Genomic DNA, 16,134 nt, shown 5'->3' with positions numbered 1-16,134 from the left:
ACATGGGTGACAGGAACTCAAACACTTGGGCCATCTTCTGCTGCCTTTCCCAGGCCATTAGCGGGAGCTGGATCAGAAGTGGAGCAGCTGGGTCACAAACTGGTGCACATGTGGGATGTGGCAATACAGGTGGCAGATTTACCCCACTTTGCCACACCACCAGCCCCACTTGTTAAGTATTTTTAAGAAGAAGCTTGAATATGTTAAATCCTAAACTCTGACCTGGCCTTAGAAAATGATTTATACTCAACTACTTGCCTTCTAATAATTTTTGAATTATACTTCCAAAGACACCTGAACTTCAAGAGTGGGAGTAGGGCAGGGGAGGGGAAGATACCAAACAGGATTTATTCCTGTTTCGTTGATTACTTAAATGAAATATTCTATTAATTAATAAAAAATTTTAATAGTTTTTATGTATTGAGGATTGAAAAAGATTGTTTCTACAGTTATATTTGGGCATATTCCTAAATTTAAAGCAATTAACACCACATTAAGTAAATCTTTGAATGATAAGAAAAAGGATCTAATGCAACTTCATCTGTGAACATTAACCTCCAGTGGGGAATTTACTTACTACAGTATAGAAATGTGATAGAAACATAAATTCTCTGGAGTATTTCCCCCCTCAAAAAAAAAAAACTTTCCCGGGGATGGGTGTTATGTAGCAGTGGGTTAAGCTGCCACTTGGGATGCTCACATTCCATATCCCAGTGTCTAGATGATAAATTTAAATAAAAGAGAGAAAGGAAATTTCCCCAGTTGAGTTTCAACATGGAGTTAGAGAGAGAGGGGAGCAGAGAGAGAGCTTCCATCTGCTGGCTCACTCCCCAGATAGCCACAACTGCCAAGACTAGGCAAGGCTGCAGCTAGGAGCTTCATCCTGGTCTTCGACATGGGTTCAGGGGTTCCAGTACTTGGGCCATCATCTTCCACTACTTCTTTAGGCAAATCAGCAGGGAGCTAGCTGGATCATAAGTGAAGCAGCCGGGACTCAAACTGTAGACGGCAGTTTAACCCACTATGCCATAGCAGTTGACCTTTATTTACTTATTTAAAAGGCAGAATTAGAGGGAGAGACAGTAAGAGAGATCTTCATCTTCTGGTTCACTCCCCCCTTGAAAGGGACTGGTCCAGGCTGAAGCCAGGAACCTGGAACTCCTGCTTTGTTGGAGAATGGGACATGCACCTGGGCTATCTTCCACTGCTTTCCCAGGCTCATTAGCAAGGAGCAAGATCAGACGTGGAACAGGTAGCAGATTCATTCACTGTGCCTCTATGCCAGCCCCAGAAGAAATTATTTGGATAACATAATCATATAAACACAGCTTCTCTTCAAGTATAAAGTAATTTCTTCATCTAACAATTTTTTTTTTTTTTTTTTTTTTTGGACAGGCAAAGTTACAGTGAGAGAGAAAGAGAGAGAGTTATAGACAGTGAGAATGGCCGCTATGGCCGGCCCTACACCGATCCGAAGCCAGGAGCCGGGCTCTTCCTCCTGGTCTCCCTTGCAGGTGCAAGAACCCAAGCACTTGGGCCATCCTCCACTGCCCTCCGGGCCACAGCAGAGAGCTGGGCTGGAAGAGGAGCAACCAGGACAAGTACCTGGCACCCCAACCGGGACTAAAACCGGGGTGCCGGCGCCAGCCCTGTCTAACAGCTTATTTTTAAAGACAGACTAATCTATTTCAAAATAAAAATTATGTGTTTAAGGCAATACAGTAATCACCAAGCACTTCGTAATACGCTTCTTTCCAAATCATAAGACAGTCCCTTGGTTTTACAATGTTTTCTCAGTTTTTAAAATTGAATTTTTCAAGCCAAGTTCCCCCAGAATCATCTTGACCTGTTTGAACCTAAGTTTATAGTTATTATTTGTGTAGTAATCTGAGAGTCCATTTCCTACTCACAGAAAAATCTTAAAGTAGTTCCCAAGCTACCTCCTCACTCCCTCAGCTTATAACCTTTTTTATCTGTACAAGAGTTCCTCTTTGGGGCCAGTGCTGTGGTGCAGTAGGTTAATTCTCTGCCTACAGCGCCAGCATCCCATATGGGCACCGGTTCAAGACCTGGCTGCTCCACTTCTGATCCAGCTCTCTGCTATGGCCTGGGAAAGCAGTAGAAGATGGCTCAAGTCCTTGGGCCCCTGCACCCACATGGGAGACCTGGAAGAAGCTCCTGGCTTTGGATCGGCACAGCTCCGGCCATTGTGGCCATTTGGGGAGTGAACCGGTGGACAGAAGACTTTTCTCTCTGTCTCTACCTCACTGTCTGTAACTCTACCTCTCAAATAAGTAAATAAAATCTTTAGGAAAAAAAATAAAAGAGTTTCTCTTTGTCAATGAATCTGCCTTCAGTTAGTCTACTCTTGATTTAGCCTGAAGTTTCATATCATCTGCCTTTAAGTATAGTCACATAATGAAGACTTTGCAGTTTTCTTTGATGTTTGTGTGTATACCTATGTTGTCTTTTAAATTTTTCACATCAATATACAACCGTGTGTAATTTTTTTAATAAGATCTAGAAGTTCATTGTATGGTTTGCCTTTATTTCCTGTTTTGTAAAGACTTGATGGAGGCAGTGATCTTAGAAATAGCTTGTTATTGAAGATGGGTAATCTGTACCAGCCAATAAACAGTACTCTTACTGTTTAATTCCCCCTCCCCAGGGACTTACAGTGTTAATTAAGCATGGGAGGAGGGGCTCCATCTTGGACACTGCTTTCCTACTCCCGTTTGCCTTTTCTGGATGGATTTAAGGTTCTGTTTGTCCATGGAGACTTTGAGTCTCTGCATAGTGAGGTACTCCTACAGGATAAAACCATGCATGTCCTGAGTCCTGTCACACATGAGCATCAGGGCTTGGTGTGGCATCCATGGTAGTGGCTGTGTTTGTGTACATGGTCCTTTTTTGACCCTTTGGACCTTGTTGAGGCTCACAGCCATGGCGTACTTCAGAACCATGGATACTCTTTATTTAATAGGCCAGGTCACAGGATTTCTTTTTTTAATGGCTAGATTAAATTTTTTTGTTTCCCTTTTTAGATGTTTCAACAGTATCCAAGGATGGCGTATCCTCCTCTACATGGTCCAATGAGGTTCCCCCCATCTTTATCTGAAACAAACAAGTAAGGCTATTGAGTGAAGTCTTCAAGGAATATATATACTCATTAACATCTGAAATTTGAAAGGATTGAAATGTTTGATTAATTTTCTCTGTCCTCAAAGTACAATTGCCATTAACAAATAATTGGCCAACTTTTAGAACAAAAACACTTAATTCTTAAAAAATTTAAATTAACAAAATTCTGAGATTATAGCTCTAATATTCATAATACTTGCTTATCCTTTCTTTATTCCATAATTTTAATCATTTCCCATTCTCTGATTAATGTGAGACTTAAATATCTTCTTGAATTGTTATTTTTCTTAAAGTTGTTATTTTAATCAAACTATTACCTGTGGCATATTTTTTTAATCTTCAGAAATTTGTTTTCAGAAACCCTGTCAGCTTTTAAATATTTGAATACAAACTATGTATTTGCTAGTATTAATTTCTTACCTATGTCGGTACAGAACATTTTGTATATTTGGTATAAAAACACTAATGCTAAATTGAAATGAACTAAATGCGATCTTTGGATATTCCCCTAAATTGGCATTGTTCAAACATTGTATCTTTTCCCATTGTGATCTTCATTCATTAGAGGCCTTCGAGGGAGAGGCCCACCTCCTTCATGGGCCTCTGAGCCGGAACGCCCGTCCATCCTTAGTGCATCAGAACTGAAGGAGCTGGATAAGTTTGATAACCTAGATGCTGAAGCTGATGAAGGTTGGGCAGGTAAGAAGCAAAGTTCATTAAGTACTTTAAATTGATAGATGCTTCTTAAACAATCAGTCTGAATTTTCCTTAATTTAATAGGTGCTCAGATGGAAGTAGATTATACAGAACAGCTGAATTTTAGTGATGATGATGAACAAGGAAGTAGTAGTCCTAAAGAGAATAGCAGGTAAGTTGTGATGATCATTTACCAAAAACAATATAAATTTGTTGATATAACATTACCTGTTTATTCAGAAAGGCTTCATTAATAGACATTTGTTCCTTATTTATAGAATATCTACATTCTCCAGGAAGTTTTACTGAGTAGGTGGGTAATTAATGAGCCAAATTAATACAGTACAGCTAATCAAGGAATTAAGGTTTGATGTTTCTTGAGAAAGTACATTTAAAAAAAAAAAGATACTTCAGTGCTTGGCGCCTAATTGGAGATTTTTTTTTTTAAGATTTATTTATTTATTTGAAAGTCAGAGTTAGAGAGAGAGAGAGAGAGAGGTCTTCCATCCGATGGTTCACTCCCCGATGGCTGCAACTGCTGAAGCTGTGCCGATCCGAAGCCAGGAGCCAGGAACTTCTTCCGGGTCTTCCACGCGGGTGCAGGGGCCCAAGGACATAGGCCATCTGCTGCTGCTTTCCCAGGCTGTAGCAGAGAGCTGGATTGGAAGAAGAGCAGCCGGGACTAGAACCTGCGCCCATATGGGATGCCAGCACCTCAGGCCAGGGCGTTAACCCGCTGGGCTACAGCGCCAGCCCCTAATTGGAGATATTTTGAGAGTCATTATTGGGCTATTTTAAATGGTTACTTGCTCGAGTAACTAAATCCGCAAATAATTTCTTATGTTACTACTTGTTTTGTTTTTGTTTCGTTCAGTTTCTTTTGTTTTTAAAGCTTAGCAAGCAGCATTAGAGCCTCTTTTGCTTTCTTAAAAAATACAGGAACACTATAGTCAAGAGTATTTGGGTTATCTTTATCATAAATGTTGGTCATTACACAGGAATTTGCATGCACATATTGGTATAATTTCCTAGCCATGGCATTGGTGATACACTACCATTTCATAACCATTTGTGAAAAGCCTGCAGTTTGTTACTCCTATTTAAAAAAATTTTTTTAAACATTTATTTATTTGAAAGGCAGAGTGACAGAGAAGAGGAGATCTTCTGTCTACTAGTTCAATTCCCAAATGTTCACGCCAGCCAAGGCTAAGTCAGGCTGAAGGAGCTGGGAACTCCATTTGGATCTCCCTCGGGAGGGCAGGGATTCAGCTATTACTGCCTTCCAGGCATCTTAGCGGGAAGCTGGATTGGAAGCATAAAAGTGACTGTATCTCAGGCACTCAGACAGGGAATATAGGCATTTCAAGTAATGGTTTAACAAGCTGTACCACAACACCTGCTCCTTGTTGCAATAGTTTGATTTACATTTTTCACTTAATCAGAATAAATTAGAATACAGTTAATATTTCCAGTATTACTCAGTTTTAGAAGAGATATTTTGAATGGAAGATAGAGAAATGATGAGTTTATATGTCTTTGTAGGTTGTGTGTCAAAAATGTGATTGTCTAGTTTGAAAACCACTTTATTATGCATTATGCCTTGATAATGAACTGAACAAACCCAGTCCCCAAGACCATTGTAAATATTTAATGACATTATCAAAATATTGGATCACAAACCTATGTCAATTCTTGAAGCATTTTCCCCTTGAAAATACATGAAAGTACTTATCTTTTACTTAAGAGAAAATGCATTCACTTCTGATGATCCAGTTGTCCACTTTTTTAATTTTTGATTTTGATTTTTCAGTGAAGATCAAGGGTCAAAATCCTCTGAAAACACTGAAAACCGTAAAGAAGCGGATGAAGTTTGCAACACTAAATCATCTCAGATAACTGCCCAGCCACAAGGAGCAAAGGGTCCCTACGGAAAAGGACCACCATTTAATCAGGTTTGTTGGACTCAGATTCTTGAAAGTACAGATGCTGTGGAAAAATTAATTTTGAAATCATTGGTAGTCATTCGAGCCTGAATGTGAGAAATCATGCATATTCAGGACACCTAAAATTTCGAGCTATGTTGAAGAACATTGTGGAAGAAGGAAAATATTTGGGCAGCAGATACACTTGATCTCAATTTTGAGATGATAAAGGACAGCAAGAGCTGCATTACAAACTGGAAATTAAAAGGGGTTACCTTGGACAGAGTACACTTAACACCTATTAAAGAATCATGGTATAGTCACCATGTGTTTGTAGAATTCATACAAAACAGATGGAGAGCCATGTCCTTTGAGGGAGTTTAAAGGATGTAGCTAATAGCCTCTTTAAGAAGAACAAAGTAACTAGTAAGCATTGATTACATATAGTTCAGTGTGATAAGTAGTATAATGAGAATGCATATAGTGAGTTCTTAGAGAATTCAGTCAAGGCAAGACTTAGTACTAGAATTCTTAAAGAAGCAGAAATGGAAGAGAGGTGTTCCATGCACTAGGAACATGTACAGAGTAGAGAATGAGAAAGCATAGCACATTTAATAAGTCCTAAATAGCTTGATAGGCAAAAGTGTTAATTCTTGGATTTTATTCCTAAGGCATTGGTGAGCTGTCATTTAATAAATTTATTAAAAAGAAGGGCTTTTCATGCAATGATACAATAAAATTATTGGTTCATGTGACCTTATGCTTATTAATATATTGTGGGATAAGAATTGTTAAAGAATAGAGGGATAGATAGAGCAGGTCTTGATTTCTTGCCATTTTTGTGATACTGGTGTATAAATTAGCAAGTATTCTATATATTATAACCTGTCCCAATATATTTTAGATTTTTCTTTCTTTTTTTTTTTTTAAGATTTATTTATTTATTTGAAAGGCAGAGTTAGAGAGAGGCAGAGGCAGAGAAAAAGAGAGAGGTCTTCCATCCACTAGTTCACACCCCAGATGGCTGCAACAGTCAGAGCTGAGCTGATCCGAATACCGGAGTTTCTTCCAGGTTTCCCATGTTGGTGCAGGGACCCAAAAACTTGGGCTATCTTCTACTGCTTTCCCAGGCCACAGCGGAGAGCTGGGTGGGAAGTGGAGTGGCCAGGATTCAAACCAGTGCTCACATGGGGGCTTTACCTGCTGTGGCACAGTGCCGCCCTGCACCCCCCCCCCCTTTTCTTTTTTTTAAGATTTATTTGAGAGAGACAGAGAAAGATCTTCCATCCACTAGTTTACTCCCCAGATGCCTGCAGGGCATGGAGCTAGGCCGATCCAAAGTCAGTATCCAGGAACTTCTTCCAGGTCTCTCACATGGATGAGAGGCCCAAGCACTTGGCCTGCTTTCCCAAGCCATTAGCAGGGAGCTGGATCAGAAGTGGAGCAAATGGGTCTTGAACCAACACCCATATGAGATGCTAGCACTGCAGGTGGAGGCTTAACCTACTATGCTACAGCACCAACCCTGAGATGTTTCTTTTCTTTAGATCAAATTTGTATTTTAAGTTTGCCATTAGAAAAAATTTCAAAAAAATGTATTGTGTTTAAGCAAGATAAAATTAGTGATTTAGGGTTCACCTTGGTCAGAATTCCTCCACTAACATGCTGTGTTAGAGTCGACCGCCCGAAAAACGTCACCAAGAGACACGTCTCTTATGCAAACAGCACGGGGAAGTTTTATTGATTATCCAGCATGCTGGGGCTGTCTGATCATCATGAGCAGAGCAGCCCCGAATAACCAAAGGTTCGGGTTTATAAAGGCAAAAACCGCAAAACCGGGAAGGGGGGAAGAGAATACACGGTTGTTAAGCAGTTGCTAAAGTCTTACAATCAGCAATTATGATCTTAAGACATAGACAAATCACATCTTCATTATTAGCCCAGGTAACCCAGGTGTAACCTTTCTACTTTTAAGCTTGAGCAATCATGCTAGGGGGTTTTTGTGTGTTGCCAAGGGTGATGTAGTGCACTGCTATTGTCCGACTATTTGAGATCATAGTTTCGGACCAGAGTCTCACGGTGGGGGGGGGGTTGCTTTCCCAGAATGCAGTCTCAAGTGCTCCAAAATGGAGTCCCTATTGTCAAGGTGCTACTTCACTGTTTCATTTTCACAGCTGCACCAGGAAGCTTCCAACCTGTAAGCTTAAGCTTAACTTTTTACACCCGCACATATACAATTTTAACTCTTCATTCCCCACTCCTTGTTGTGAGGATCTCTAATCTTAGAGATTATTTGTTTTTGTCTCTTTTAATGTGACATATTATTGTCTTATGACCATGAGTTTAACAATTTTAACTTGTTTCCGCATGAAGGTGATGAGTCTATTTAACACACAAGGTCCTATGGTTACAATTAGGAGTAGAACAATTAAGGGTCCTGTTAGGGCTGACAGTAAAGTAGTAAGCCATGGGGACCAGCCGAACCATGACTCAAACCATCCCTGTTGAGTTCCCCTCTCCCGTTGCCATTTTTCCAGTCATTTTCTGAGTTTGGCCATGGAGTTTTTAACCACCCCGGTTCAGTCGGCATAAAAATAACTTTTTTTTTTTTTTTTTTTTTTTTTTTAGGGCCGTGCATACCCCCCCCCCCCCCCATGAAAATGAGATTCAACCCCCGCCTGTTCTGTAATACTGAAATGCAGATACTGGGCTGCATCTGGGAGATTGTGGAAGATTTGTCAGGCAGAAGGGGTGGGGATCTCCACCTGGCAGGTTATCAGGTAGAAGGGGGCAGGGCAGGATGTAAAGGCCGGGCTGCCCGTGAAACATTGTCAGGATGACTGAGATACAGATGCATATGCTGGACACATTAGGCCTTTATGTCACACACACATAAGCTCATAACTGACTTTCTGCCTAATATTTTCCCCTCAAGAGGTAATACCCAAAATTCTTCTTTGGGATTATGGATGGAGTTCCATTTTCTGTAACTTCTTCGAAGCTGGCATGTGGGCGTCGAGGGGGATTTGGGTATTTCCTCTTGCTACCTGTCTTATGGTGTGCAACAGTGGCCTTGGAAAGACTGCGTTGCTCGGTCCAGAGGGCTGCTCAAATCGTCCAGTGGAATGGGCTGGAAGTCTTGCCTGATGACCATTTGGAGTTCAACAGCTTTTAGTCTGTTAGAGACAAAATGAACAAGGGCATTAAAAACACACAGCCCAAAGAGAAGCATCAAGATTGCAGAAGTTAGTGGGCCAAGGAGAGGAAATAGCCAGGATTTTTATGATCAGATGTTAGGCCAGAAATCCCAGCCCTGCTTGGCCTGGTCCTGGAGCTGTTTGGTTTTTTTTCCAGAAAAAGTACAAATTTGGGTTTGTGTCTGTCTAGTCTGATTGACCCAGAGACTATATGTGTGTGTGTATATATATATATATATATATATTAGATATTTAGTAGCCAGTTTTGCTAGGAAGTTAAGCCCATGTACAAGACTAGCGTCTCAGGCTTGGAAAGAAGACAGACTAATGAATTACTTACATTTAACTATTTATATTATGGATTATTGTGCACACCCCTTAAGAGATAGGCCCTTTAAGTCCTCAGTGAGGACCTGTCCAAATAGGTGTAGGGCTATCTGAGTTAGCTGTTACTGAAAGCCCTGTTTTTAGGAACTGGCAGGGAGGGCTTTCTAAGCTTAATGTTATTGGATAGACTTAAGGCATGGCTGGGTGTGTGAGGCCCAGACCTATCCTTGGGATGCTGGAAGAGAATTGAAAGAGATGCAAATCTCCTTTAAGGGAGGCACCCTGTTGACTTGCATTACATGGCTGGACTAGGAGGAGAGCTGAATAGGAGGCTGATAGAAATAGGCAACTTGCGTTTCACTGACCCTAGGCCATCCCCTCAATAGCAGTGGCTGGAGCTGGAAGCTGGGCAGAGGCTGGACAGAGCCAAAGGCTTTTTAGCTCGGGGCCACAGGGTCAGCGGTTCTGAACCAGGAGTCCTTCGACACCCAGGGCAGTTCCGTGTCCAGTGGCCGTGCTCTTGGCAGGGCTGACAGAAGGCATTTGCTGTCACGACAGCTGCTTGCCCAATGCCCTGGCTCCTTATATCAGCAACAGGTGCCGTTTGGGGTGCATTGGCCTTGCTGGGTCTCCTTGATGGCAATCACCGTGTAAAGCAGCCATTGATTGGTCTGTTGTCTATCCTCTGCTGCTAGCTTGCTCCGCGTTTTCCTGGTCTCTAATAAAGTAGACCAAGGAGTCAGCCTCTATGATGTCAGTCAAGGGGGTGCTCAACCCAATCCTGATTTTTGGAGATTTTTTTTTTAAATATCAGGGTGAGCTAGAAAAACTATGGTCATGGGCAAATTCTGACACTTAGTATCTTCCTGCGAGTTAAGACTGTGCCCATGAGGAGAACTATGACCCTTTAGGTAAGATCAACTGTGGTGACCTGCTTGCATACTTTGAGGTCGTCAGTGTAACTTTTTACACCGAAAAATTGATCTAGTTGTCACATTATTTTATAGTTTAACCTTTGTTGTTGTTGTTGTTGTTGTTTGGGGCCCTATACTGTGGCCAGGCATTATTACAGAAAAGGTCAGTCATCCCTTACATAAGGTCTGGGGATTAAACCGTACATCACAGTGGAGAGTCCTGCAGAACAGTAGTAACTTCCCTTCTGGAAGAGAAAAGAGGAGAAGTGAGGCAGCGAGTTGGGTCTCTAGCCTGACTTTTTGGGCTTTTAGATTTAACTGTTAGTTTAACCAGTGTTTACTGCGTAGCCCGACTTAGAGGAGAAATTGTGGCAGAGGTCTCTGCAATCCTTTGGCTTCCAGGTATTTACCATGTAGCCTGTGGACACTAGAGCTTTTTTGGTTTTCTGGAACCCAGTTTTCTAGCATCTGCCGCATAACCATAACTTAACAGAGACAGTAGAGTACACAAAGGATTAACATGAATTTTATGTCTCTTGTTGTCAAATAAACCAGAAATAAAAAAACCTTGTATATAAGAGTTTACATAATTTAGGATTATTTAACAGAGTCAAAAAAAAAAAGAGCTTACAGGACCTAACTCTAGAAATGGCAGAGTAACCGATTAAGCAGACACTGTTAAAATAGACGTTACAGTTTTTGCAGAAACAGATTTTAAGATTTATGATTTAGACCATTTTTAGATATTTACTAATATTAGTACACATTTTCTTTAAAACCCATTGTTATAACAGAAGATCAGACTTCAACTTTAGGTCAGTGTAATTTTGGCATTAGCACTCAACTCTGTAAACAATATTTTAAAATCATAAACATTTTAAAACTTTTTATGACTTGTTTATACCTTTTGAAACTTTATACCCGTAGTTACTTTTACATAGCCTTGAAATGTCATGTATGGACAACCTATGAGAATACATGTTAACAAACTTAAACAGTTTTTTTTTTTTTATTGAATTTGAGATGTTAAAAGTATATATATTTTTCCCAAGTTTTACTTAGCACTGATGCCTAGATGACTTAAGACACTGAGTTATTAATGAATACCACACCATTATTTGAAATAAAAGTTAAAATTACATTTTCATGTTTTTAAGTAACACGAGGATAACACCTCCTGGACAGCAAACACTAGTGCATGTTTACAACTTTGAAAAGATCTTCCTCATTAAGAGAAACAAGTTTAAAGCATATCAAAGACATGTAAAACTGAGCAAGCAAGCCACTGAGCAAACCGAAGGGCATTTGCATTACCTCAATTTTTTGAACCAATCTGCATTGGCTTACTTTAGTTAACAACATAAAGGCTTGTATACACAGAATTTTACTCTTATTTTTATAAGACCGCTTTAGCTGGAAAGCAAAAACATAAATACAGCATAGGTCTGACATCACTTATAACATTTTAATATATTTTATATAATTTGAATTGACCCAAGCAGCTGTTACTTTAACAAATTTAGAGTCTCATCCTTTGAGAGTTCCAGGGATCCGACTGGAAGCCCAAAGTTGGAAGACTCGGTTTAGAATTTAAGCTGTCAGAGAGTCAAACCATTTAGCCAAAATTAGTACATTTCTGATCAGTTGGGTAATCACTCAGACATTAAAAACAGATAAACAATGTAAACAACTTCACATTGTAGTTTTTCCAATCAAGACTCTAATGGCAATAGAAAAACGCGAAACCTTCAAGACAGGTGAACGCTCTCAGATGAGTCAGGGACAGCAGCACAGAAAAGAGCTGATTATCAGCATATGAACCCATTGTTTAGGTTTTCATTAGCTGCAAAGAGAAAAACCCATCAGGTTGGAAAGGGTTAATGGCTTAAGGTTCTGGCTCCCTTAGGTAAGGCCAGCAGTAATATTGAATTGGAAATTCCTCCAGGAGAGGAAAAAGAAGCAGCACTGGGGTGGGGGCTCTGCCTAGAGATATTTGGCTATGCCTGCCTGGGTGCACCAGGCCACATGGACTAGAATATAGTGCAGAGAAAGGCTGTGGTCCCCCATTTACAGGAAAGACTGCGCACACCAGGGCTTGGCAGGACTAACTGTGGGGTTGGGTAGGTGCGCCATTTTACCAAGAGTGTTGGGAACCTCCTATAATTTAACCAAAGCCAGATTAATTAGGACTACTGCAGACATTCAGTCAATTACAACAGATAGTTAACTTTAGCTCTTTTCCAGATTTAGTCCTCAGGCAATCAAAGCTTAGCAACAGTAATAGTTCACAAAAAACTTTTAAGACGCACCAGAGCTACCATAAGCTGCAAAGACGGAAAACTTTTTACCCGGTTGGAAAGGGTTAACAGGTAACAGGTAACAGCTTTTCCCTAGGTGGAGAGACTTGTGGAATTTCCCTCTCCCTTTCTCCTGCCCAGTGGTATAGGAATGGAGATGAGGAGAGCAAAAGAGTGGGGGAAGGAGCCCCGGGGAGGAGGAGGAAGGCAGAAAGCAATGACCTCCTGCTGTCTGGGGGCTGAGTGGGGTTTGAAATCTCCTATCACTCAAGGTTACCCACTACCTAGTTGTCTGAGTTTACCTGAAGGGCCAATATTAGCCTCGACCGAAGCTAAGCCCTGCTCGCGTAGCAGTAGGCAGCGTGACCAGGCGTCCCTCCGAGAGAGAGACCTGATCCTCGGGTCGCAGTCCGGCCGCCGGGAAGCCAAAGCGAGCTCAGGGGGTCTCCAGGCTCTCAGCCAACTGCCCTTCCTAATTTCCCTCCCGTTCCTTACAATCCCTCTGGAGTTTCGACCGTAGCTAAGCCGTGGCCGGGGGGACTCCGCGTTCTCGGAGAGCTGTGGGGTGCCGGACACTCAACGGTCACTTCCACAGATCCGATCCCGCTTGAGGGAAGGAATACTGACCTCCGATGTCTTCTCAAAATCCCGGTCCGGGTGCCCAGGACGGCCAGGCAGGAGAATGGCCTCTTTCACTCAGCGAATGAGTGGTAAATGGGGGGCCAATCCACTCCTAGAGCAAGCCATTCAGAGGCACAGAAAGACTGCTGCTTTACCTTCTTAATCAGAAGAGAGAGATTAGATCCCCTAGCCCACACATCAGGCCAGTGAGCCAAAGTAAGAGATAGCGGCGTGGACACAGTTTGACCCATGTTACAGACAGAAAAGCAATTCCCCAAAAAACTGAAACCTAAAATGTAACCGCTGTTGGCACAAAACTCCCGCCTAGGGGAATTTCTGATGGGAGTTTCGCTGAGCGTCCTCAGTCTCCCGGTCCTCTCGGGGCGTCCCCCAAGGTGGTAGCCTGGGGCTTCCAGGCACGTCTGCCAGCCACAGTGCATACCGTGCCAACCCAAAAACTGAAACCGAAACAGGCCTGTAACCCGAAAAACTGAAACCTGAAGCGCGCATATACTGAGTCCCTACCTTAGGCGCCTTTATACTTACCCCAAGAGACTTCTGTTGGAGGCGTCCACGGGCAGCCCCGATCTCGCTGGGGCCTCCAAATGTTAGAGTCGACCGCCCGAAAAACGTCACCAAGAGACACGTCTCTTATGCAAACAGCACGGGGAAGTTTTATTGATTATCCAGCATGCTGGGGCTGTCTGATCATCATGAGCAGAGCAGCCCCGAATAACCAAAGGTTCGGGTTTATAAAGGCAAAAACCGCAAAACCGGGAAGGGGGGAAGAGAATACACGGTTGTTAAGCAGTTGCTAAAGTCTTACAATCAGCAATTATGATCTTAAGACATAGACAAATCACATCTTCATTATTAGCCCAGGTAACCCAGGTGTAACCTTTCTACTTTTAAGCTTGAGCAATCATGCTAGGGGGTTTTTGTGTGTTGCCAAGGGTGATGTAGTGCACTGCTATTGTCCGACTATTTGAGATCATAGTTTCGGACCAGAGTCTCACGGTGGGGGGGGGGTTGCTTTCCCAGAATGCAGTCTCAAGTGCTCCAAAATGGAGTCCCTATTGTCAAGGTGCTACTTCACTGTTTCATTTTCACAGCTGCACCAGGAAGCTTCCAACCTGTAAGCTTAAGCTTAACTTTTTACACCCGCACATATACAATTTTAACTCTTCAGCTGTAGTTTGCTATGTTATGTGATTCTAACCTCATTGAAGTGATAGAATGATTTCTGTCGGAATTATTTTTTGCAGTGATATTCTTTTATTAAAAAGGAGAAAGGGAGAGGCGAGCTTATATTCAGTAGTGCTGTGGTCTCATTAAGATTGCATGATACATTCACACATATGTATAGTAGATGTCTTTTTTTCTTAATTGATTATTTTTTGACAATCCTTTTTAATAGGAACGTGGACCATCTGCACACTTGCCACCACCTCCAAAGTTGCTTGCACAGCAGGTAAATATTAATTAAATGCTAGTTTGTAGTGTATATATTTGGTGGTTCAAAGGTGCTGCATGTTTTTTATTTTTAACATTTATGAAATAGTTAATCAGCTTTTCTCTTTGTTGGTTTTGATATGTCTTCCTCTTCATCCTTTCTGTCTTCATTCTCAGCTGATAGCAATGTTCAGAGTTTGACTTAGGAAATAAGTACCTAATAAATACCTGGTTTTTTTCCACTTCACAGCTCATTTTATTTTCCTTGTTGGCCTTGCTACTAAGGACAGTTGCTTGGGTTCCATCTTCCACTTCTTACTGTAATGTTACCTCTCAAAATTTAAGAAAAAACAAAACAGTAAAACAGGTCCATTAACCACCCCACCCCACCTTATACTCCCCTCCAGCACCTACACTAATTCTCTGATTTCCATCACAACAAAATTCTTTTTTTTTTTTTTTTAAGATTTTTATTTATTTGAAAGAGTTGCACAGAAAGGAGAGGCAGAAAGAGAGAGAGATGTTTGACTCCCCGGTTGGCCACAGCAGCTGAAGCTGCGCCGACCCGTAGCTGGGAGCCAGGAGCTTCTTCTGGGTCTCCCACGCAGGTGTAGGAGCCCAAGGACTTGGGCCATTTTCTGCTTTCCCAGGCCATAGCCTGGATGGGAAGTGGAGCCACGTGGTCTCGAACCGGCACCCATATGCTTTAGGCCAGGGTGTTAACCCTCTGCACCACAGTCGAGCCCCAGCAAAATTCTATTTATACATGCTATCTTTTTCACTGTTCTTTGATTAATTAATTAACCCTCTTAAAGCATGCTTCCATCTCCCAGTATCCTTTTGAAACTATTACCAAAGTCATTGATGGCATTTCTGTTAAGAAATCCAGTTCTTGGCCGGCGCCGCGCCTCACTTGGCTAATCCTCCGCCTGCGGCCCTGGCAACCCGGGTTCTAGTCCCAGTTGGGGGCCGGATTCTATCCCAGTTGCTCCTTTTGCAGTCCAGCTCTCTGCTGTGGCCTGGGAAGGCAGTGGAGGATGGCTCAATTGCTTGGGCCCTGCACCCGTGTGGGAGACTGGGAGGAAGACTGGCTCCTGGCTTTGGATCGGTGCAGTGTGCTGGTCGCAGCAGCCATTTTGGGGGTGAACCAACGGAAAAGGAAGACCTTTCTCTGTCTCTCTCTCTCTCTCTCTCTCACTGTCTAACTCTGCCTGTCCAAAAAAAAAAAAAAAAAAGAAAAGAAAAGAAAAGAAATCCAGTTGTTTTCTCCCAATCTCATTGGCATCTTTAACCTAGTTGATTTGTCTATCACATTTGTTTAACTCTGAGATATCGTACTGTTTTGTTTTCTTTTGGGCCTGCTATATCTTTGAGTATTGGGAGACTCAGGTTTATGTTTTCATTCCCTTTTTGATCTCTAACCTTTCTATAAGAGATGTCTTTTAAGTGCCAGTAACATTCAAATATATGTCTGTAATCCTAAAAGCTTTACCCTGACTTCAAGAGTCATGTATTCACCAATCAGTTTCACAACGCCACTTCCATCTCCTGTAGACATATCATACCT

The 16,134-nt window shown here is 41.8% G+C and overlaps 1 protein-coding gene across 31 annotated transcripts in view; it reads left to right on the top strand.

Annotated features, from left to right (window-relative positions):
• The window catches only part of PRRC2C (proline rich coiled-coil 2C), a 111,786-nt gene that overhangs the window by 37,684 nt on the left and 57,968 nt on the right, over positions 1-16,134 (top strand). For all 31 annotated transcript variants that reach the window (XM_051858365.2, XM_070077365.1, XM_070077361.1 and 28 more), the window contains 5 exons: positions 3,045-3,127; positions 3,707-3,840; positions 3,922-4,009; positions 5,648-5,789; positions 14,533-14,586. In XM_051858365.2, coding sequence (XP_051714325.2) covers positions 3,045-3,127; positions 3,707-3,840; positions 3,922-4,009; positions 5,648-5,789; positions 14,533-14,586 — 501 coding nt within the window. The remainder of the gene's footprint in view (positions 1-3,044; positions 3,128-3,706; positions 3,841-3,921; positions 4,010-5,647; positions 5,790-14,532; positions 14,587-16,134) is intronic.

Source organism: Oryctolagus cuniculus, chromosome 7, assembly GCF_964237555.1.
Source record: "Oryctolagus cuniculus chromosome 7, mOryCun1.1, whole genome shotgun sequence".
NCBI classification, from domain to species: Eukaryota; Metazoa; Chordata; class Mammalia; order Lagomorpha; family Leporidae; genus Oryctolagus; species Oryctolagus cuniculus.
The sequence above is the reverse complement of the archived record's forward strand: the minus strand, read 5'-3'. Positions and strand labels throughout refer to the sequence as shown.